Source organism: Peromyscus eremicus, chromosome 13 (assembly GCF_949786415.1).
Source record: "Peromyscus eremicus chromosome 13, PerEre_H2_v1, whole genome shotgun sequence".
NCBI classification, from domain to species: domain Eukaryota; kingdom Metazoa; phylum Chordata; class Mammalia; order Rodentia; family Cricetidae; genus Peromyscus; species Peromyscus eremicus.
Window position 1 is genome coordinate 56,456,809 of NC_081429.1, and position 23,132 is coordinate 56,479,940.

The 23,132-nt window shown below is 40.8% G+C and overlaps 1 protein-coding gene across 3 annotated transcripts in view; it reads right to left on the reverse strand.

Annotated features, from left to right (window-relative positions):
• Positions 1-26: 26 nt before the first annotated feature.
• Positions 27-23,132, reverse strand: part of Slc39a10 (solute carrier family 39 member 10) — a 52,438-nt gene continuing 29,332 nt past the window's right edge. For all 3 annotated transcript variants that reach the window (XM_059278863.1, XM_059278860.1, XM_059278862.1), the window contains exons 4-10: positions 20,765-20,934; positions 19,580-19,768; positions 13,018-13,138; positions 11,493-11,861; positions 10,587-10,667; positions 5,217-5,407; positions 27-2,654 (exon numbers count right to left, since the gene is read on the reverse strand). In XM_059278863.1, coding sequence (XP_059134846.1) covers positions 2,496-2,654; positions 5,217-5,407; positions 10,587-10,667; positions 11,493-11,861; positions 13,018-13,138; positions 19,580-19,768; positions 20,765-20,934 — 1,280 coding nt within the window. In that variant the 3' untranslated portion in view covers positions 27-2,495. The remainder of the gene's footprint in view (positions 2,655-5,216; positions 5,408-10,586; positions 10,668-11,492; positions 11,862-13,017; positions 13,139-19,579; positions 19,769-20,764; positions 20,935-23,132) is intronic.

A 23,132-nucleotide genomic window follows, 5' to 3' on the forward strand; every position in this document is an offset into this window, starting at 1 on the left:
AAGTACCATGAGAATTCATACTTAATGTTCTGAGATAGACTGAAAAAACTCCAGTGCACTTTCTTTCTCTTTTTGAATAACTTTATTTTGGGAGAGTTCCATAAGCATCAGGAACGTATATAAAATGACACACCACTGTTGACAATGAAAAAACAGCATTTGATCACTTCCAGCTTTATAAATTTTAAAAAAAATGATTCAGTTACAACAAAAAATGTTTAGATATTTTAGCAAGTATCACCTTGCAGGACCATAATCACATTTAAGCCACTGACTTACTGTTAATGGAAAAGGGTCACAGTGCACCTAGCTACTATAGTATTTCTAAGCATAATCATAGCTGATTGAATGCAATGTGATAGAACACCAAAATCCATACGGATGTCACATGGCGACAGCATTGTACAAGTAACATTGGTGACCTCCAACAAGCATCTGTTAAAACTGGACTGGTCAGCGAAGTGGAATGTTGGAGCCAAACAGAAATGTAGTGGAATTAGGATTGTCTAGTGAGACCTGAAACTATACATTAAAACGACGTCAAAACCAAACACTGGTGGAACCCTATCCAAATACTAGCAGCAACTGTTAAAGCTTTCCTACACGGTTAAGAAGGTCTAGCAAATAAAGACAAACTTTATATACTGTGAGCATAACCCATCAGCTGTAAATGAGGCCTTTTAGAATGGGAGTCTATTCCAGCTGTTGTTTTAAATGAAGCAGATTTAACGCTGGAATGCATAATCCTCCTTGGGTGTAAAACTCAAATATGAACTAGAAATGTATCTTGGTTTTGAAAGCAAAATATCTGAGTCACTTGAAGTTGGTAGTACTCAGTACACTGGCCCCTTCCAGCAAGGTTGCTCAAAGGGCCAGGCAAGGAGGTGAAAGGCCAGACTGTCCCAGCTGTGCCCAGGGCTGAAAACGTGCACAAAACCACTACTTCACGGAGGGCTCAGAAAGACAACTGCTCTAATTCAAGCCTAGGTTACAGAAGTAATAACACCTAGGGAGCCCTCGCTTAGAACACGACGAAGGGATACTGGTGATTATCTAACACCTTGATGCATGTGCTGCTCTCAGACTTTTGTTTTTGTCTTAGAAAATTCACAGACTAAAAGAACTGGGAAAGGACTGAATGAAATCATTTAAAATGGAACGGACAGGGTTTGGCTCTTACAGTTTGTTTTTTTCAAGGGCAATCCTGGCTGCCAAGCATTAAAGCTAGCTGCGCACGATTCAGACACAGTTCACTTCCGAAAGTGAAGAGCGAGCAGCAGGAGGTCTAAACAGAAAGATGCACATGACTAGTCTACAAGTTACCGAGTCCCAGTAGTTCAAGCTGAACACGACTTACACTCCTCACACATCCCTTCACCACGGTGTGAGAGCAGGCACCCACACACAGACTATCCCTATCAGGCACCAGCAGTGTATCTTGGCACAAAATGATAAAGTGATTTTGGCTTAGTCATGTACGTGGGACCACAGCAGCCATGGTACCAGCGCAGTGACTTTTAGCTGACGTTTTATATACAGGCTACAGGCATGGCAAACTTAGATTTTACTGCCTGCCACGGCATGTGCTCTGAGTGCCAATGCCAAACTGGTAAAGTAACGTGAACACTCAGAACTTAAAATTTTCCCATCAACCTAGTTGGTGCTAGGCAAATGGAATGCCACATCTTTGATATTTTCTAGAATGGTAATTTTAAGAAAAAGGTATCTGACTACATGCTCTGACTCACCCCCACAAATAAAAACAAAGTTAAAAAAGAAAATAACCCCAACACCAAGTATAGTAATGCAAAGAACCATTAAGAATCTTTCATTAAACTGAAGTTCACACAAACATACAATCACAAATTTCAGTAGTTTAGGCTGCAAGTTTGAACACTATGCAAATATATACAAAAATAGTAACTCTAGATTCAAGAATACGGGCTTTCCCCAATGCTAAATCCATACTCTAACGCAGCCTGGGTGTCCCTCTAGTTCCTAAAGTCGACTTTATACAGTTTCAAAGTTGTGTCAAGTTGATCCCTATTAACCCCATATGTATATATGTAGCTGAATTAAAGGACACTAAAATTCATTCTTAGCATACACACAAAAATGTCTGCTCAGAGTCCATTTAAAATATTTTTAAAGTTTAAATGATTTTTTTTTGGTTTAATTTCTATTTCTGCATAGCCACAGAAGTTTCTACTAATAAAAAGACTAGTGTTTTATATGATTCTCTCTTTTGTAAAGTCTTAAACTGCTATCGACATTGGTTCATGGAGTCCCATTTTCTCCTGTCTTTATCACAAACTTTGTTTTTAAAGGATCCATTCATGCAGAGAAAACAGCACTGAGCACCAGTCTTTCATGGTTAGGCTCAACTCTACGGAACCTGTGAGTAGTGCAGGCCACTGAATCCCTGAGCAATGTGCATACAGGACAAGGAACAGAGGCAAGCTGCACGAACATTCTCGCAATCAACCTGGGAATGGTCAGAACTGGATGTCAAACACAATTTTGTCTTCATAAAGGGCGATCACCAGCATGATGGCAAATCCAAACAGCAGTCCTAAATTCTGAAGAACGAACTGCCCCACTGGACAGAAGCCGTGCTCTTCATTGTCGCCGTCACCGTGAAGCATTTCCGGGAGCTGGAAGACAGGTGTTAACAAGGCATTTAAAACACAGACTGAAGCTTCTCTGTCTACTTCTAGTAAGATGGTTCTTATTACATTGTTTCTCTTCCTGCCTATAAGTTTTTATTGTTATAAAAACGTTTCCTTCTAACTTCCCCTAATATCGAAGCATAAACAATACACAGAACATCTCCCAGGAATGTACTCTGGACTCCTGTATGTGGGACTAGAATAATGTTGGGTCTCTGCCACTCAAATTTTATTCTGAACACCAACACAACTGCCATAAGCACAGTAAAGAGCCGAGCAGCATCTACTGGGACACAGTACCTGTGCATATTCACAGGTGAGGCTGGAGGTGGAGCTCTGGGGTACAGCCTGCCTGGCATTCTTAAGGACCCTTGTTTGGGATGAACGTAAGTCACAAACACACACACACACACGCCCTTGTTTGGGATGAACATAAGTGTCTGTCTGTCTGTCTCTCTCTCTCAATTAAAAATTATTTCCATAGTAGTCAGCAAACAGCACTGCCCAAAGTCCCCTAAGCAGACATTTCCATGAGGCTCCTTTAGGAACCTCAAGCAGAGACTACATAATGCCAATACCTGCCCGACTGGCTTCCAGTGGCTTTAGGGAAGTAACCTTCCCTACAGTCAGGGCAGCCTTTCTAAAGTGCAAATGTGGTCATGTTACTCTCCTGCTGTAGCCTTCTCAGGGTTTTGTTAATTCACAAGTGACATATGTATATTATCATTTTAAAATGTTTAAATTAAAATGTATTTCATTTACTTATTGTGAGTGAGAGTGTGTGTGTGTGTGTGTGAGAGAGAGAGAGAGAGAGAGAGAGAGAGAGAGAGAGAGAAAAAAAAAGACAGACAGACAGACAGAGACAGACAGACAGTGCACTGTGGAGGTCAGAGGACAACCTGCAGTAAGTGGTTCTCTGCATCTACCCTGAGAACTCGGGGTGCTCCCCAGAGTTGCACCAGGGAGCTCGGGTCACCAGGGCTGGCGCCAAGTGCCTTTACCTGCCCAGTTCTCAATGGCCCTGGATATTGTCTTTAAGTAATTTTTTCCTGCTAGTTAGAAAAAGTGTCATTTTGTGTTAATAATATGCTAGAAAATATATGCAGGGAGCTTGTTGCCGTCTGTCAATGTCAGAGGGTCTGAGCCGTCTGCGTCCTTGCAGAGAACTGACCGTCGGTTCTTGTCTGCGTGCTTACTGCACGATGACCGTCACCTCCTACTATATCCTCGGAGCACACTCCCCCGAGGAGAACTAGAGTTCTGTTATCCCCTTACTGAGGACTTCACAAACCCGTTCCTCTTGCTGCCAATAAACTCTGGCAAGCCTTTCACACTAAGCCCCAATTTCCTGTTAGTAAGAAACACAATGACGCCCCTCTCAGTCAGTGTCTCTGTAGTTCCAAATACAGCGCATGACTCTGAACCAAGCTGGGGAGAAGCAGAGAGGAGTTTGGGAGAGGTTCAAAATATACTGTATAAAATTACCAAAGAATAAACAAAAACATTATTAAAAAACCCACAAATTCGTACTGTAAATTTTTTTCTGATCTCTAGCTTCCTAGTACAAGGATCAGAGCATCTTCATTCACAGTGGCAGATGACAACTAATAATAGTGACAATAATGCCTGTCCCCCTGGAGCTGTCTCCATGTGGGTGACACAGTAGCTTGAGAAATGAAGTCAAGTGCTCAGTGTGCTACCCAGAGCGGAAGACACCAGTGCCAAGGAGAGGAAGCACAGTGGGGACTCACGGGCTCTACCCCTGAGGAGCAGGCTCACAGTGCGCACGAGCCGCCTGAGACGTGAGAAGCCAGGCACAGAGGGGCTGCAAGAAGCAGGAGCTCCTCCCCTCGGAAGTTCTTCGATGGCACAGAAAGAGGAAACGACGCAGGGTCAGGAAAGGGTGAAGCGAGCAGAGTGCTCGAGGGTTACACCAGTCTGCAGGCAAAACCCTGCAGGTCAGTGTAAGGACTGAGGGACACTCTTCTTAGACGGGACTGGAAGTTTTGAGACTGTGAGGAACCCTGCCAGGAAGAAAGGTCAAAGAGTGTCTAGTTACAAGATAAAATGAAACCTCCGGAACCCGACAACCCCAGAGAAGAACTGTCAACGGATCTGGAATACTGGAGTAAATGAAAATGAAACAGCTGCTGCCACAATTCAGGCTGAAGTCAGACACAAAGACCGGCATGTGCACAGGACCCTTCCTTCTTCTTGGCCACGAAGAGCCTCAAAAGATTCTGTAAACAGTGACAAGATGTCCCACCCAACATCACAAGAGAGAATTCTTTACTTGTATCTCTAAATACTGCTATTACTTGAGTTGTGACATTAGCTGGTTAGAAATTTTCAGCATCTCCAAGAAATCTTTGTAAGGTAAATGCCTTTCCCTGACTATTATTTACATTGTCACAGTCTTTAAAACTGGCCAGTCTTTAAAAAAAACAGTGAAGTTTCCAACCACTTCCAAAGGTGTCTTCCATTTCAGGAAGCTGCATTCTATTTGCAAGCTTAGTATAACGGAAAAAGATACTGAAAGCATCTTACCATGTCCACCAGGGCCACATAGAGGAACATGCCTGCTGTGACTGCGAAGATCCAGAGTGTGATGTTGTTGGCATACTGACCCACAGCCGTGCCGATGAGCATCCCGATGTAAGCCATCATGGCTGAGAGCAGGTTGTACACAATCGCTTGCTTTACAGTCATGCCTGCTTTCAGAAGAACTGCAAAATCACCTGCAATTCAGACACCATGCGGGAATTTAAAACCACAGGATTTGAAAGTACAATTCTGAGCAGAGGAAACTATTAATAAGAAAATTAAGAATGCATTATAAACATACATCATTAACAACACAGCAGCACAAAAGTCGTAGAGGTGGTAGAACTATTCTACAATCCTGTGTGTGGTACAGTTCCCTAAGTCTGTATGTATGTGATGAGCCAACCAACTGTATATAAAAGGCCAGTTAAAAAGCCAGATGTGGGGGTGCACGGCTGTAACCTCAGCACTGGGGAGGCAGAGACAAGTGGATCTCTGAGTTCAAGGCCAACTGGTCATGGAGATAGTTCTAGGTCAGCCAGGGATACCCAGAAAACCCTATCTTAAGAAAGAAAGGAGAGAGAGAGACAGACAGACAGACAGACAGAGAAGAAAATGTCCAACAGCCAGATCTCACAGAGGCATTTTCTCCGTCGGGGTTCCCTCTTCTCAGATGACTACAGCTTGTGTCAAGCTGACAGAAAATTAACTGGTACAACTGTTTCCTGATCATCCTGCAGAGCCCTGCACTGGCTGGCTCTCTTCTTCCCTGCGGTATGGTTTAATTTTGTCCAGTCTTCCGTATGGAAAGAGCTACCTCACTTCTTTCTCCACCAGTTTCTCCTGTTTTTGCTGTAATTCACCCTGTACCAACTGCCACAACAAGGGACACCTTTCACCAGGTATTAGAGAAGGAGGCTTCTGATGTGTCCTTCAGGTCGGTTAGGAAGCACATCGCTTCCTTTAGTTACGGCCGTGTGGCTCAGGAAGCAGCATGATTTAATACTTCGTGAACTTAATGAACACAGGCAGAAGGACAGACTGCACTAACGCCACCTTCTCTGCTACCACACAGAGTGCGGCATGATCTACTTCACTCCTGAGTAACTAGGAGGGTGAATTAACTAGTCAAGATCCAGAGGGTGTGTGTTTGTTGAGACAGGATCTCAGGCAGCTCAAGCTGACCCTCAACTCTGAATCCTTCAGAAGGAATTGTTTTTACTTAATTCCTATAAAAATAAGACATAGCCGCTCTGTGCCTCGAGAGGATCATATCCACCCAGTGGTGTGTACAACTGTTGTTTTCTTAAAGCATGCACACTTGAGTTGTCTCAATCTCTTGGGGTCTCCCCCCCCCCCCCCCCCCCCCGTCAACTTAGCCGGTACTTAGTTTATATTGAAACTGTTTCTTTATGTGAACTCCAGCTTTGCTCCATTAAAACGTAAGTCACAAAACTTGCTCTTGTTTTCTCTGATGCAGAGGGCTACAGATCTTTGTCAACACACATACCATGTAATCACAACTACTAACAAACTCTAGAACTGTTCTATTAGTTCCCGAGTGCCCCTGGGCCCTGCACCACTAACACAGCAAGCAACTCGCTTTGTGTTGTTGTATTTGTGTTCTGTCTTTTCCATAATAAATATCATATGAATGGAGTCAAACAACATGCATTCTTGGGGTCTGGGTTTTTATCACTTGCCATAATATACCGCTCTACATATCAGGAAATTACTTTTATTGTTCAGCAATATTCATCTCATAGACAAATAATGCTTTATTCACCACCTGAAAGGCATTTGGGTTACTTATCATTTGGGGCAATTATGAACTCACTGTACACAGTAAACAGGCTTTTGTATCAACTCAGCTTTTCACTTCTTTTGAGTAAAGCCATCCCTACCAAATATAAGATTACAGTTGTTCACATCCTTGACAGCATGTAACAAACCCAGGAACTGAAATTTCACATTTATCTACTGTCTTCTTTAGTAAATATCTGTTCAAATCTGTCTTATTTTTTTGGGGGGATGGGGTGGGGTTGGAAGAGGTTCCCTGTCACTAAGTGGAGAAGTCTTTAATATTGTGTTACTAAAGGCCTTTTATAAATACATGTCTTCCAAATTTTCAGTCTGTGGCTTTTTTCTCACTCTCTAAACAATGTCTGTTTTATTTTCTTAATGGGTTATGTATTTAATAATGTGCCTAAGAAGAGTTTACTAACCCAGACACAGAGACACTGTGTGGACTAACAGCTTATTTTGAGTTAATTTTGTTCATGGTGTGAGGTGTGAATCACAACACTTCTGACAGCTTCTGTTTTTGGCAACATCCTATATTTTGGTAAACATCCTATATTGAAGCATCATTTGCTGAGCTCTGTCTGGAATTTTCTTTGTACTTTTGCTGAAAATAAAATTCAATATATATGGAGACACTAAGCTACGTGATTTACACATCTGTCCTTTTCTCAATACCACTGTTTGGGCATGTGGCTAAACCAAGTTTCAAATCAATTTGCTAAATGTTAGAAATCATTTTTCAAAAATTTCTAGATGTCAAATTGTTTCCTTTTCACATAAATGTTTTAAGAAGCTCATTAATCTCTGTCAATGAAGCTGCTGTTGTTCTGGGTGCTGGGGATCAAGAAAAAAGACAGAGAAGAACAGATTTAAGCTCACTACTTCATGCTTTTTGATGCAAGTGGGACCATTTTATAGACTTTGTATAAAGTGAAATATCTCACTTAAAACTATTTGTTCTTGCTAGGTGGTGGTGGCTCATGTCTTTAATCCCAGCACTTGGGAGGTAGAAGCAGGCAAATCTCTGTGAGTTCTAGGCCAGCCTAGTCAACAGAGCAAGTTCCAGGATAGCCACGGTTATACAGAGAAGGCCATCTCAAAAAAACCTAAAAAACAAAACAAAACAAAAAAATAAAAACAACCCTTTGCTCTAGTTTTATTTGGGGCTGTAAAGAGTCTGAGGTTTTGCTATTTCCCCAGCTTCCTGTGCAGTAACAGCCTGTGAAAGTCTTATAACTAAGTCAAAGGATTCTCTACAAGTTGAGATTAGATGGAGCAGGCCTGTCTTCATGAGGTAAATCAGCACTCTTTTCTTCCTGCTGATGAAGGTATTAAACAGATGAGCTGTGTCTGCCAAAGCTGCTAATGAATATAGTCTAGTACTGTGGTTACTGACAATAATTACTGGGGTGTTTTAAGAGTTTACTTTGATGTTCTTTACTCTTTATTACTGTATATCTAAAATTTCAATGGGCTAGAGACAGCTCTGTGGTTAAGAACACTGAGTGCTCTTCCAGGGTACCTGGGTTTGATTCCCAGAACACACATGGTAGTTCACAACCATCTGTAACTCCAGAGTCAGAGGGTCCAATACACTCTTCTGACTTCCTTGGGCATCAAACATGTGGATGGTGTACAGAAATAGATTCAGGTAAAACATCTACACATAAAAAATGAATAGATAAAAACTAAAAGAAAACCCTATGTACATCTATATGGTGAATGGCCAACTTACCTTAGACAACTACGCATGTTACAGAGAATTTATTTTGAATTAAATTTAATCACTGATAAACTTGAGGGGAATGGGAAAACACGACAGCACTACACCTTACCTGAGTTGAATCCTAAAATTATGATTCATTTATCAAAATGTAGCAGAATATTTAACTATGCAAAGATGGTTGCATTTGCTTAAGTATGTAAAGAAGTGTTGCATTTGTTTACGTTGTGGAATATTTAACTATGTAAAGATGTGTTGCATTTGTTTACGTTGTGGAATATTTGTTTAACTATGTAAAGATGTGTTGCTGTTTTACCTTGTCTAAGGCACCTAATTGGTCTAATAAAAAGCTGAGTGGCCAATAGTGAGGGAGGAGGTATAGGTGGGACTTTCGGGCAGGGAGAGTAAGTAGGAGGAGGAATTTAGACTCAAGGAAGAAAGAAAAGCAGACGCCAAGGAGACACCAGGGGAGAACCAGTCAGACAAAGAGGAAGCAGGAAAGCGGGACATACAGAATGAAAGAAAGGTAAAAAGCCCTGAGGCAAAATGTGGATGAATAGAAACAGGTTACATTAAGTTAAAAGAACCAGTGGGATAAGCCTAAGCTAAGGCCGAGTATTCATAATTAATAGTAAGTCTTGTGTCTTTATTTGGAAGCTGGTTGGCAGTCCAAAGAAAATTCCAACTGTATCAAAATGTGATTTTCTTGATGCCAAAACACACGGCTCAGAATCAGTAGGGGAGTTTGGGCCAGGCATAGTGGTACATGCCTCTAATCCCAACGCTTGGGAGGTGAGGCAGGATGGACACAAGTTTGAGACTACCCTTGTCTACACAGCAAGTTCCAGGCCTGACAGGGCAAAATGGTGAGATCCTCCTGTCTCACCAAAACAAAATAAATTCCCAAATCTTTGTTTTTAGAATATGTAATAACAATTATAAAATAAACATAAGACAATGATTATCCACAAGACAGAGAAACTGAAGAGAACAGGAAAATAAGAACCTATACAAAATATTTTGGATACTGGAATTATAGTACACACTATGAGCAAGAAAACATTAAAAAATAGGGAAAAAAAGTATTTTGAGGGCTCTACTTTATTAAAATCATGTAAGAATAATAACTCACACACAGACACATACACACAAAACTGTCCAAACACCTAACTTTACAGTTGAAAAAAGAAAGGATTAGAAGTTAATGATTATTCTAGAGCCCGTCGGTGAGAGTCAGGACCACTTTGCAGTTTCTCTAATAACCATCCACGCACCCAGATCTAAAGTCTAATAACATTCTCGTTACTGTTTGGACAACAATGTGATCTCTCCATCATCTGTGAAGAAATCATTGTCTTAGGTTCCTGCAGTTCAATTTTCAATTATGCAGTAGCAAACTTTACCCTGCATCTTCAAGAAAATATAATGTGCTCGGTGGCGGTGGCACATGCCTTTAATCTTAGCACTCAGGAGGCAAAGGCAGGCAGATCTTTGTGAGTTGTGAGTTCCAAGACAGGCTCCAAAGCTACACAGAGAAACCCTGTTTTGAAAAACCAAAAGCAAACAAACAAAAGAAAATATAATGTATATGATAAATGAAATAAAATAAAATAAAATAAAAAGGAGCTAATACCATAATCAGGCATTTGAGAAACACTTTTATGATCATCAACCTAGCTTCTTTGATGAAGCAGGTACTTTCAGTCTTATACTGGGATGCACTTGGCCATCAATGGCACTCTCCACTTGCCAATAGATTTTCTGTCTCAACATTTCTACTTTAATGCACTGTACAGCTGAAGAAGGCCTAGACGTGATGAAAGCCAGTAGGAATGTGAGGCTCATACCTAATTCATGTGGCAGCTCATGACAGAAGACGGCTATTGAAGTACTGATTCCTCCCGTCAATCCAGCACTAAACGCTGCCCCTGGAAAGGATCATGAACACAGCGAACAGAAAGTGAGGTTCAGGGCTCCTGGTTCTCCCACTCTTGTTTGTGAGATGTTCCTTCTACCTAAATTAATTTCATACCATATGTTATTCACCCACATTATACATCACAGCTTTCGAACATACACTGGTATATAAGATCTCATTCCACTAGCAGAAGTCTGTATTCTTTATTATCAACAGCTACTATGGGTATAAATACTATGGTTATAAAAAAATACACTTTCTGCTTTCTGAAAGAAACCAAAGCCTATTTCTGATTAATAAAATTTAGATACCAAAAAGAACTATGTCCTGGTCACAGTTAATGTTTTAAATCAGTCACTAGTTTACATTACAGCAACAGCATACACAGTTCATATACATTCTACAGTATGTGAATTTGCTATGGTGAGTTTTTAATATGAAACTTTTCTCCACTTTTCCAAAGCTGTGAAAACTTTATTAAATCCAAGGCTGACATTACACTAGTCTCTTGTGGGTGTGTCTATGCATATGAAATGAGATGTTAAAGAGGCAGTGAGGTCACTGCACTTTAAAGAGAAAGCAAGCTATTTAAGAACTATACTACAGACACTGGTTTAGTGCCAGAAAAACAAAAACTACTAAAATTTCATCTTTTACTTCCAAATACCATATTCTTTGGAGAAAAACAAACAGCCATAATGTATAGCAAGACATTTAAAAATTCTAGGTAAAATTTAACCTTATGGATTGTAGTTCCTAAGATTAGGAGGAACTTAGTAGAAAAAGAAAAGCCTGCTTAAAGGATAAATTATGATGCAAGCTTTCCGATGCTCACCAATGGCCAGCCCGTCACTGAAGTTGTGGATGCCGTCCCCCATGATCACCATCCAGGCGATGTTGGCGATTCCTGTTTCTTTCAGATCTGAGCCCGAGTGGCAGGGACCGTGGGAGTGATGGGAGTGCTTGTGGTGCCGCTGGTGGCTGTGCTTCCTCAGCACAGCCTTAGCCTCGTCGTGGTGGTTGTGAGAAGTTCCATGGATCTCATGCTCATGAATGGTGTGTAATCCATCACTGTGAGAATGGTCCATGATTTTCTCCTCCTCCACACTCAGGAAATTTTTAGGAGGGGATTCTTGTTGGCCTTCTAAATCCGTCAGTTCAGTCTCATTCAGTCGATCTTCAGAAACAACCGAGTCATCAGTCCCTACATTAAAAGAAAGGATAACGCGGATCTAGCAGATGTATTCACATGTGCTAATTTAACCCTGGGCAGAAAAGCCGTGCAAAGGCACCGCTTAAGTGAATACACTTAGTCTCAAGTGACTATGTTTCCCTAAAATATTTTAGAAGTCATTCCACTAGACATTTTCTAAAGTCTATCAGCTGAAATGTAAATAACTTGCCCAAGTCAGTTAGCTGATGGCAAAGTTCTCTACACATGTGCTCTACCAATGATAATGCTACTTAGAGATCTTTGTTGAAATGTGCTGATGACATTTGATACGTCATTCAAATAATTACTTTCCAGCACTCTTTTTTTTATGACAAAGATCTGAATAACTGTCTTTTGGGAGAGTTCCACAGCTAGGGAAGGCTGCCATCCATGCTGATAATCACTGACACACTGAGGGAAAGAGAAACCCAAATGTAAACTGAAACACTGGGTTAAGAAAATCTTTACTTTTTCTCTGAAAACTGAGCTTCTCCGTTCTGTTAGATGCCGAACTTGTCGATTTTCAATACAAGGGTAAGCCACTCTCCTCTAACTAGAGGCAACTTTTCATTTTCCTTCTATACCCAACTGCATATAAAGGAAACTGTATACTGTCAAGAAATAGTACCCCTTGAGGGTACGGTAATCCATACCTGCAAACCCAGCACCAGGAAGGCCGAGACAGGGGGATGGCACTATCTAGCTAACACTATCACAGAAGACTGTCTCATTTTGGGGGTTGTTCTGGTTGTGACAAAGAATGGCTTAGCATTTAACTTCTTTTTGAGATATTGAAACAGAGTAGCCTGGCTAAGTAGCCTAGGCTGGCCTTAAACTGAAAATCTTCCTGCCCCAGCCTCCCTGATGCTGAGATTATGGGTGAGTGTCATCATACTGACTTTTTTTTGTTTCACTCTGTATTTTTAAATTACGAAGTGGTAAGTTTTCCTTGCTTCTAATATATCTAGTCCACAGCATGAGCAGCACTGGAATTAACTAAAGTAAAAATGAATAAAATTACAAGATACACTCACATTTAAGGAAGAACACATTAGGAAAACCACAAAGAAAAGAAATTTCAAACACACTGTATGGAAACAACTATTCAATTTTCTATTTTAAGTTTCTCATTGGAATTGTTGGCTACCAGCAAGTGGCTTGAGTTGGAGCCAGTCAGCATCCGGTGTGCTGTTTATCTTATGATCTGAAAGCTTCCTTCCGATAGCCGATTCTTCTGTGCTCTGCTTCATAAACCATTTCTGTTTGCCCTGTGGGAGGGAAAACAACTGGTATTAGTGTAAAATCTACAGCAATAACTAGTAACAATATACCCTTACCAACACCCATTTGCGGGCAATTAGTGTTATTATATATGGTTATTTTTTTTAATTGACCACTACATTTTTATTTAATGTCCAGTCTGTATGTTTACATGCATGCCATAATACGTGTGTGGAGGTCAGAGGATAAATTGGGGGACTCTCCTTCTACCATATGGGTGTTGGGTATAAAACTCAGGTCATCAGGCTTAGCCACAAGCTCCTTTACCCACTGACTCATCTCACTGGCTCAACTCATGTCCTTTGAGAACAGAATGCACAGCATTAAACTATTACACAACCCAATATTACACATCACAATACCATGTGAAATACTGTGTGAGGTACCTCTGTAGTACTATCAAGTAGCAGAAACAGTTTCCTAATTTTCATGCTTATTTTCTCACTACAACGGGTGTGGCGCAATGGAAAGTCAAGCCTAAGCTAGATCTCTCAGCCTGTTTCTGATGTGCAAGCCTACGTTTATTAACACAGAGCACACAACAACTGACCTGCAAAACGGAAGCAACCATGAGGATTTAGTGGGGTGACACATGACAACCACGGATTCTGAACAGCTTGGAAATAAAAACAAGCCTTCTTTCTTGTGACGCTCTGAGCAGACACTGAATATAATTTCATCCTCAACTACTTAACGTACAAACTGCTGCACCTCATAGATTAGGCTTGAATTCTTCTCTCTTGATTTAGCAGTGTGGCTTTTTACTGCGTACTTTTGTCCCTAACCACCAGTAAGGACGACTGACTAGACTTCCTGCTTTCCTCTAATGTCAGTTTTAAAAGCATTTACTCTAGAACACTGAAAACGAGTTGAGGCCTCTCTGGAAGTGGCACCTTCAGGATGGCTTCTGAGTCAGGTGTGTGATCACTCTAACTGCTGTGTGCATGCTCGGACGGCCAGCTGTGCCTGACTCGGTCCCAATTACAGGCACTATCCATTTCCTCTTTCCCTGTGTGAGCACCCTGCTCTAGTCCTAAGGACATGGATCTACCCCAGTGCCTAGACTTTTGGCTGGCCTTGACCAACAGAATGTAGTACATCTGTAATATAGTTTTTACCGGAGTCATGGGCTTTTTTTTCTTCTTTTGTGTATGTGGACATGCATGTGTGGGTGTGCTGTGGGATGTTCTGTATGGCAAATGTGTTGCTAACTAGTCAATAAATAAAACACTGATTGGCCATTGGCTAGGCAGGAAGTGTAGGCGGGACAAGGAGGAGAATAAAGCTGGGAAGTGGAAGGCTGAGTCAGAGAGACACTGCCAGCCGCCGCCAGGACAAGCAGCATCATGTGAAGGTGCCGGTAAGCCACGAGCCACGTGGCAAGGTATAGACTTATAGAAATGGATTAATTTAAGCTTACGAACAGTTAGCAAGAAGCCTGCCACAGCCATACAGTTTGTAAGCAATATAAGTCTCTGTGTTTACTTGGTTGGGTCTGAGTGGCTGTGGGACTGGCAGGTGAGAGAGACTTGTCCTGACTGTGGGCCAGGCAGGAAAACTCTAGCTACATGGGTGTGTTCATGTGGATGAACATGTGGGTGCCTATCTGTAGAGGCCAGAAGTCCATCTCAGGTACTGCTCCTCAGGGGTCATCCATCTAACATTTTTCTCCCTGCTCCCTCTTTTTTTTTTTGGTATTTGGTCTCTCATTGGCCTAGAACTTGCCTGTTAGGCTAGCCTGGTTGGCCAGTGAGCCAGCTTCCCCCTGCTGGAATTACAGGTGTGCACCACCATGCCCAGATGTTGTGTGGGTTGTGAAGCCTGAACGTGGGTTCTGCTTGCATGGCAAACACTTCACTGGTTGTCGTGTCTTCCTGGCACTTTGTTCTGTTTTATTTATGTATAAACATCCTTTCCTTTTAAAATACACAGTAATTGCCAGGTGGTGGCACATGCCTTTAATCCCAGCACTCAGGAGGCAGAGGCAGGCGGATCTCTCTGAGTTCGAGGCTAGCCTGGTCTAGAGCGTTAGTTCCAGGACAACCAGAGCTACATAGAGAAATCCTGTCTTGAAAAAGCAAAAGAAATAAACAAAAACCATAGTTAATTATACCTATTGATGGAGTTCAGTTTGGTGTTTTGCAACATGCACCCAGTCTGTACTGACCAAAGCAGGGTAATCAATTAGTATTTCCCCCTCTTTATCATTTATTGATGATTGAAAGCCTTTGTGATCCTCTCTTCAGGATCTTCATGAACTATAGACTATAGTATTCTGAACTACAGCGTACAGGATTTGTCTTTCTCGGTCTGGCATAGTTTACTTACCATAACTTCCAGTCCCATGCACCTTGATGATAAGATTTACTTTTCTTTGGTTGCAAACACTCTTTTCTGCATCTATACTGGCTTCTTCTCAATTCATAAGGGCTGATCCCTTATTTTAGGAACTGTGCGTGATGCAGCAAGAAATCTGGATGTGCAGGTACTGTTTATAAGCTGATTTCATTTTCTTTAGGCATACTCAGAAGTGGGACAGCTGGTTTATAGGGCAGATCTATTTTTTAGTTTGTGGAAGAACTTTTATCCCCTCTCCATAATTAGCAGTTTATGTTGCCACCAACACTGTGAGCCACACTGCTCCACACTGTTAGAAGAAGACCACTGTACTGACCCTAGCCATCTTGACTGGGTGAGATGGGAATGCATTACAGTTACTTTGTTCTTCTTGGAGTAGCTGGAGCTTGAGCCCAGGGACTCACACACACTGTGCATACAGTCCACAATAAACTACCCTCTTCCTCAAAGGCTTAGGAAGTTGTTTGCTGTTTCATGTATTTCTCTGCAATTTATATTCCTTGATATTCTATTCATATCATTGGCCAATTCTAACATTTAAAAATTATTCATTAAATGATAAATTAAAAAATAAAAGCTATATATCCATAGGCTGCCCTGTTGTATTTTAATCCAGGGATACATTGCATGTCTAAAGCAGGTTAAGCTTATCATCTCAAGCACTTACCATCTCTTTGTAGAAAGAATATCCCTTGTAGGGTTTTAAACTTGTAGCTTTTTATTAATGTTGCTTATTGTCAACCTACTGTGTGACTGCTCAGTGGAGCTGTCATTCCTGTCTGACAGTAACTTACTTAGTAGTCACTGGTCAATACGTCCCCACCCCTGACCTCTGCTATCCTCAGCCTCTGGTGACCACATTCTACTCTCAGCTACCAGGAGACAACTTAAGAGTCCTCATATGGAAGAGCACACAGTGCCCACCTTTCTATGCCTAACTTCCCTTTACTTGAACAATCTCTAGTTCTATCTACCTTGTTGCAAGTAGTCGTCTACATTCTTTTCATGTATAAATAGTATCCCATGGTGCCATATGCTACAATTTCGTTTTCCATTGACATGGAATGCATAAACTATTTCCATTTCCTGGCTATTGTGCCACACCAACACTGGCTTGCAGATGTTTCCATGACACACTAACTTCGCTTCCTTTGGATATATATCTAATAGGGGGATTGTGGATCTTATGGCGAGTTTATTTTTAATTTTCTGAGGAACCTACAGACAGCTCTCATAATGGCTACGGTATTTTTACCTCTTCCTATGGTATGCAGATTCCCTTTCTCCACGTCCTCACTTGTTATCTTTAAATTCCTTCCTCCCCTCCCCCACCTTCCTTCTCTTTTTATTTTATTTATTTTTTTGGTCATTAGTTACTACTGGAGAGATTTCTTATTGTGGGTTTTTTGTTTGTTTTGACACTGCTGGGGAGGCACCTCAGGAGCAAGCCAGGCGTGTTCCTCTAAGCTCTACCCCTGGCTTTCACTGTGATTCCGGCTTGTATCTGCTGATTAGTAATGTTGACTGTGTCCAACATACATGCCTATCTGGCTTAAGTGTCTCTAAGTGCTTTTCAGTTCCTTATTCAGGACATCAGTCCCATTAGATGATCATTTTCAGATTTTCTCCTGTTCTGTAGGCTGTTTCCTGTGCTGTGTGGGAGGCTTTTACATTTACTGTAACACCACTAATCAATTTTTGCTTTTATTTCTTGTATTTCAAGTATCATACTTAAAAAAAAAAAAATCACAGTTTAGAGCAATAACTTGAAATGTTTCCCTTATTTTCTCCTAACAGTTTTAGGCTCTCAGGTCTCTGATTTCTGTAGGAGGTGTGAGATGAGTGTCTAGCTTCAACCTTTTGCTTGAGGAGTTCCAGCACTGTTACTACAGGCTTGGTCTCGTTACTCTGCAGCCTCTCCTTAAGTCCTAACTGGGAGCCTTCTGCCTTCTGCCTTTGTTCTGCTGTTTCCAACCGCTTTGGCTCTGGGGGTCTTTGCCCCAACATGAATTTTAGAAATGTTTTCTCTAGTTCTATGAGGACTGCCATTAACCACTTTGCTCTTTCAATGAGCACTGCATTGAATCTGCAGCTTGGACTATTTTAAGTCCAAGTTAACCGTATTAACTCTGAAGGGAGGTCTTCCCTATTTACCCCCTTCAACCTGTAGCTCCTTTCTCAAGAGGCTCAGGTCATATTTCTGTCAGCTGAAGCCTGAATCTTTCCTGAATGTAGCATTTATTGGTTCTGCTTTTCTTTTAGTAGAATTTTTAGGTTTTCCTGTGAATAGAATCATATCTTCTGCAAATAGGAATGATGTGAATTCCTCTATCCTTCATGTGGGCCTTCTGTTATTACTTTCTCTTCTCTGACCACCAAAACTAAGATTTCTAGTATCACACTGTTGTTCTGAATCAGAAAGGACACACATTCACAGCTTTCCCATAAAAGCAAACTGTTTAGTTTTGTTGAATCATGAAAGAATACTGGTTTTCCCCAAATTCCTTTCCTGCATCTACTGAGACGATCACATGGTCTTTATGTGATGGCGTGTTCAACACCTGCAGATGTCTCATCTGACCCTTATCAGGTCTCACCGACTCTCTAATCTGATGTCACTCAAACACTTCCCATCACCGCCTCCACCTCCTACTTGCCTTCTCTGCGCTGTGACCCTGGTCTAAGCCCGTTACCTGTTTTCTAAATCACCCCGCAGTGTTTTGTTCCATAAACAACTTGTTTTCCTCCAACCAACCCTGCTCTGGCATTCTCGTCACCACTTTACTGTCCCCTCGTCTGCTGAAATCATTACTGTACCTTTCAAACATAATATATAATTAGATCCATTTCATTAACACATAATAGATCCATTTCATTTTTCTCTTAAGTTCATCCTTCCCAGCTTCTTTTACCATAACAATACCAAATTCCAGATATTTTTCTGAGATTCTCATCTTAGTCCTCCTCTGAAGACAAGCAATAAAAACTAAAGTACATGATCTGAAATGTGATATGAAAACAAAGATAAGAAACAACATGTACTTTAGATGGTAACTGAAGATCATGGAGATCAAAGACAGTCACACAACTCATGTCTGTGTGAAGTAGAGTCACTCCCTTGACCTCGGACTGGAGATCTCTTCCAAGTCTATTTTGTCTCAGAGGAATACATACAAAAATGTGTGTGTGTGTGTGTGTGTGTGTGTGTGTGTGTGTGTGCGCATATGCACACACACAAACAAACAAAATTATAAATATATATAATTAAATATCCAGAGTATATAAAAATATAAATAAATATCCAGAGTACTGGAAAGAAAAGATTACATTTGGAATTAACAAGATAGAAGAAATTTGTAACTCTTGTCCATTTGTGGCAAGTTTTACTTAACTATGATATACTGGGGCTATCTATGTGTCATTACCTCAAACGTATCACTCACATGTATTGTGATATACTGTTAGGCTAATGTGAACCAGGGTGAACAGGCTTAAACCACAGCGAACGGTAGTAGCTTTAAAGCAACTTCCTGACAGACACTTTCATATGTGTGACATCAGACACAGACAGCTGAAGGACGATCAAGGTTGTGGAGCATCTTCTCCCAAGGGAGGTTTCAGTATTAAAAAGAATTACAGCTTCCATCATTTCTGTCTGCTGTCACCCAAGGCGGTCCTATTATCCTGACCCCTCCCTTCCCTCTGGTTTTTCAACTACTAGCCAAGTTTTTCTGTGAAGGTGTTGTACAAAAAACTTCACTGTAAGATAATACAGTGAAAGTCACTTAAAAATGAAAGAGAAGATTGATGAGACCTGTTTCCATATATATTCTTATAATTAAACTGATCAGCAGCTTTCCCTGTTCTACTTAAATCATTAGGGTACAGACACTGCTGTACCTTGACTATAAATTTCAAAGTGAATGTAATGACAAAGGGGCAAAGGTCAGAGGCAGGACAACAGGGTAGAGACGATATACATGCCAGCACCATATTAAGAAAACTGTGTTCAGAAAGACATGCTCTTCATTTAGAACTGTATCTAATAAAGCGCACATGGAAACACTTACTCTTTGCTGCTTGTAGTGCTTAAACATTCGAATGCAGTGTTCAATAATGAACAGTAAGTAAATGCCTCCTAGTGCAACAAGTCCTTTCAACACAGCATCATATTCTTCCAAAAACTTCTTAGATTCATGTCCGTGTGAATGACCATGTCCATGCGTATGCTGATGACTGTGGTCATGTCCACCCTGAGACTATTAGACGAGAGTGAAGAAAATAACTGAAATTACTTCAGATTTTGACCATAACATCTTACAGACATAGAAAGACCATCTTCTAAATTTTTAATTTTTAAACTTTTTACTGGTAAAACTCTCCAGATTTATTGGGTTCCTTGACTATTTTGATACATGCAAGTATTATACAATGTTCAAGTTATATTAAATTCCCTCAAACATTTATCGTTTCTTTATGGTGAAAAGAACATCTGGAGTCCTTTCACACACACACAGTCTCCACACCTATCCTCACTGTATCCTTAGCTGCAGTCACCTCTACTAAGCTACAGAACCCAGAGCTTCATCTCCCACACAACCCTAACTTAGGAACCATGACAACCAACCGCTCCCATCCCTCTTGCTGATCAACTTCCTCTAGTGTCAACTTTTATGAGACCGAAGTGTCAGGGCCCAAAGGTGACATATGAGCAGCTTTTAGATCTCAACGTGCTTCATGATATTGTAGCACATAAAGTTGTCTTCCAGTTAATTTCCTTGGCTTATTGCCTGGAAATTATTATATTTCATGATAAATAAATGCCTTCTAAGGGTTAGAAAAACACTAATGAATGAATGAAGCCAGAAGAAATAACAAAAAGTAATGAGTCCTTTGTAAATAGAAATTAGTATCATCACTTAAACCACAAATATTTAGTAAAAGTAAAATAAATCAGCAACTGAGTCCAAGTGTTCACCACTGTACCCTCCGGCTAGATGCACAATCAAGACAACATATTACACATACTTCTAATGGTGTTCTTAATATACTACAAAGATCAGATGATCTAGCACTCCTGGTCCCATTTAAAACCTAATGGTTCGATTTATTTAAAAATACTGCAATTAAAACTGTGAAAATGAGAAAAACAAGCTTCAACCCATAAGAACATACAACTCCACAAATAAAGCCAGAGCCCTCTCAACACTAGCATGTTCCTGTGTAACTTTTAGCGGAGTAAAAGGATTCCTTACATGGGGCAGCAGATGAAGAAGGGCATCCCCACTCATTGTCCCCACAGCCAGTGCGACAAGGAAGGTGAGGAGGAACTTGAAGCATCCTTGGTTGATGATGGGAACCAAAATCACGCCCAGCAAGGAAAGCAGGCTAATGACAGTGATAGAGATGATGCCACAGATCCACGCTGCGGGGAAATAGTCAGCGTTAGTCCAACGGCACAGGAGAAACATTGTAAAGAACATCAGTAGCCGGGCGGTGGTGGCGCACGCCTTTAATCCCAGCACTCGGGAGGCAGAGCCAGGCGGATCTCTGTGAGTTCGAGGCCAGCCTGGGCTACCAAGTGAGTTCCAGGAAAAGGCGCAAAGCTACACAGAGAAACCCTGTCTCGAAAAACCAAAAAAAAAAAAAAAAAAAAAAAAAAAAAAAGAACATCAGGAGATAAGCGAGTCAAGGAGACACATCATCCTACCTAGACCACATATAAGAAACTTTATGATATCACTGTGCTTCAAAACGAAACAAAAACATGATATACAGACACCATGAACATTTAAAAACTCGACTCAGTTCATACATATAGTACCCACCATGGTCTACACTAGAATTGTGACTTCAAATGACTAAGTCCACCAATATTTAAACAGTAATAAAATTTTCTCACTGTTTAAAAGCACAGCATAATAAAGTGATTTAACAATATAATTAATAAAACTTTCCTATATCAAGTGATTTACCTACTGTACTACAATTGAAAGTTTTGCTAACAATATGTTTAAGAAACCTACTAAATCAGCTCCAAATGGAAGTATATTCATATGCATAACAAAACAGTATCATAACTATAGCTTTATTGTTATATGCAATGAATCTCAGCTAGGTGTGGTGGCACATTCTTGTAATCTTAGCTACTCAAGAGGCTGAGGTAAGAGAACTGCAAGTTCAAATTTAGACTTGGCAATTTGGCAAGACCCTATAAAAGCCAAATAAAAAAGGGCCACACCATTGTCAGTGGCAGTGGCACTTATTAGCACGCTCGAGGCCCTGTACTGCAAGAGCACGTAGATGAGTGTGGAAATGATGCTAAGACAGGCATTACGTGCTCAGTTTTACCAAAATAACTCTTTTGTGTTGTCTGTAATGCATGGTAGTCAGCATTTCATGACGGGAGTCAGTTGTCACAGTCAAAACGACAGTGAACCCTCATTAGCTAAATTAGCTAACAGAATTAATACAATAGGTCGTCCATCACTAATGGGAAACTGTATGGCTTACTCTCTTAACAGACAACCACCATCAGCCAAGAATGGGAAACTAAGAAGACCAAAGACCCACACATGTAAGTAATCCTACAGGGGATTTAGACTTAGACTCAAATTTCCAATCCTTGTGAACATTTTGAGACAACAAAGGAACAGAAACTTCATTGTTTTCAAAAAATCTTAGGTCAGGGAAACGTTGCAGGAACAACATGAATGCCCAAACCAAAGGATTAAAAGGAGACTCTTCCATTTGATGTTACTACGTCCATCTAAATATACTACTCAAATTAAAAACCCTGTTTCGCCAGGCGATGGTGGCGCACGCCTTTAATCCCAGCACTCGAGAGGCAGAGGCAGGTGGATCTTTGTGAGTTCGAGGCCAGCCTGGCCTACAGAGCAAGGTCCAGGAAAGGAACAAAGCTACACAGAGAAACCCTGTCTCGGAAAACCTAAAAAAAAAAAAAAAAAAAAAAAAAAAAACCTGTTTCAGGGAGAAAGCCCAAGGTCAAAAGATGACTGAATAATGATAACAAAATACCTCTGTTCACTGGTGATAACAATGAAATCTGTGAAAGAGCCCAAGAGTGTCAATGGCTCAAAGAACGGGCCTCAATATTTACTCTGATTTTATGTGTATGAGTATTTTCTCTCCATGTGTTATGTATTCAGTGCTGGAGGAGGCCAGGAGAGGATGTCAGATCCCCCGAAACTGTTTATAGATGGTTGTAAACCACTACGTGGGTACTAGGAACTGAACCTAGGTCCTCTGCAAGAGCAGCAAGTACTCTTAACCACTGAGCCATCTCTCCAGCCCCAAAGGACCTCAATAAATTTTACACCCAAGGTTCTGAAGTTAGTAAACTAACAAAGTAGCTAAGCCAGCAAAGCTTTGTTAAAACCACCAGAGCTCCCTAGCTCTAATTATATTCACAGATGGGGAAAGATTAAAGAGAAACTGTGCTTTTGACTAAATGGGACAAAGCAATGTTAGTAACAAAAACATCATGGAGACAAAATGTCTTCTGCAGTTCTGCTGATTCCTTTCCAAATACACATTATCCTTCACTGGCAATGCTCCAGTCTAGAAGCAGCTTATCTCAAACAGTGACTGGGATTTAAAGGA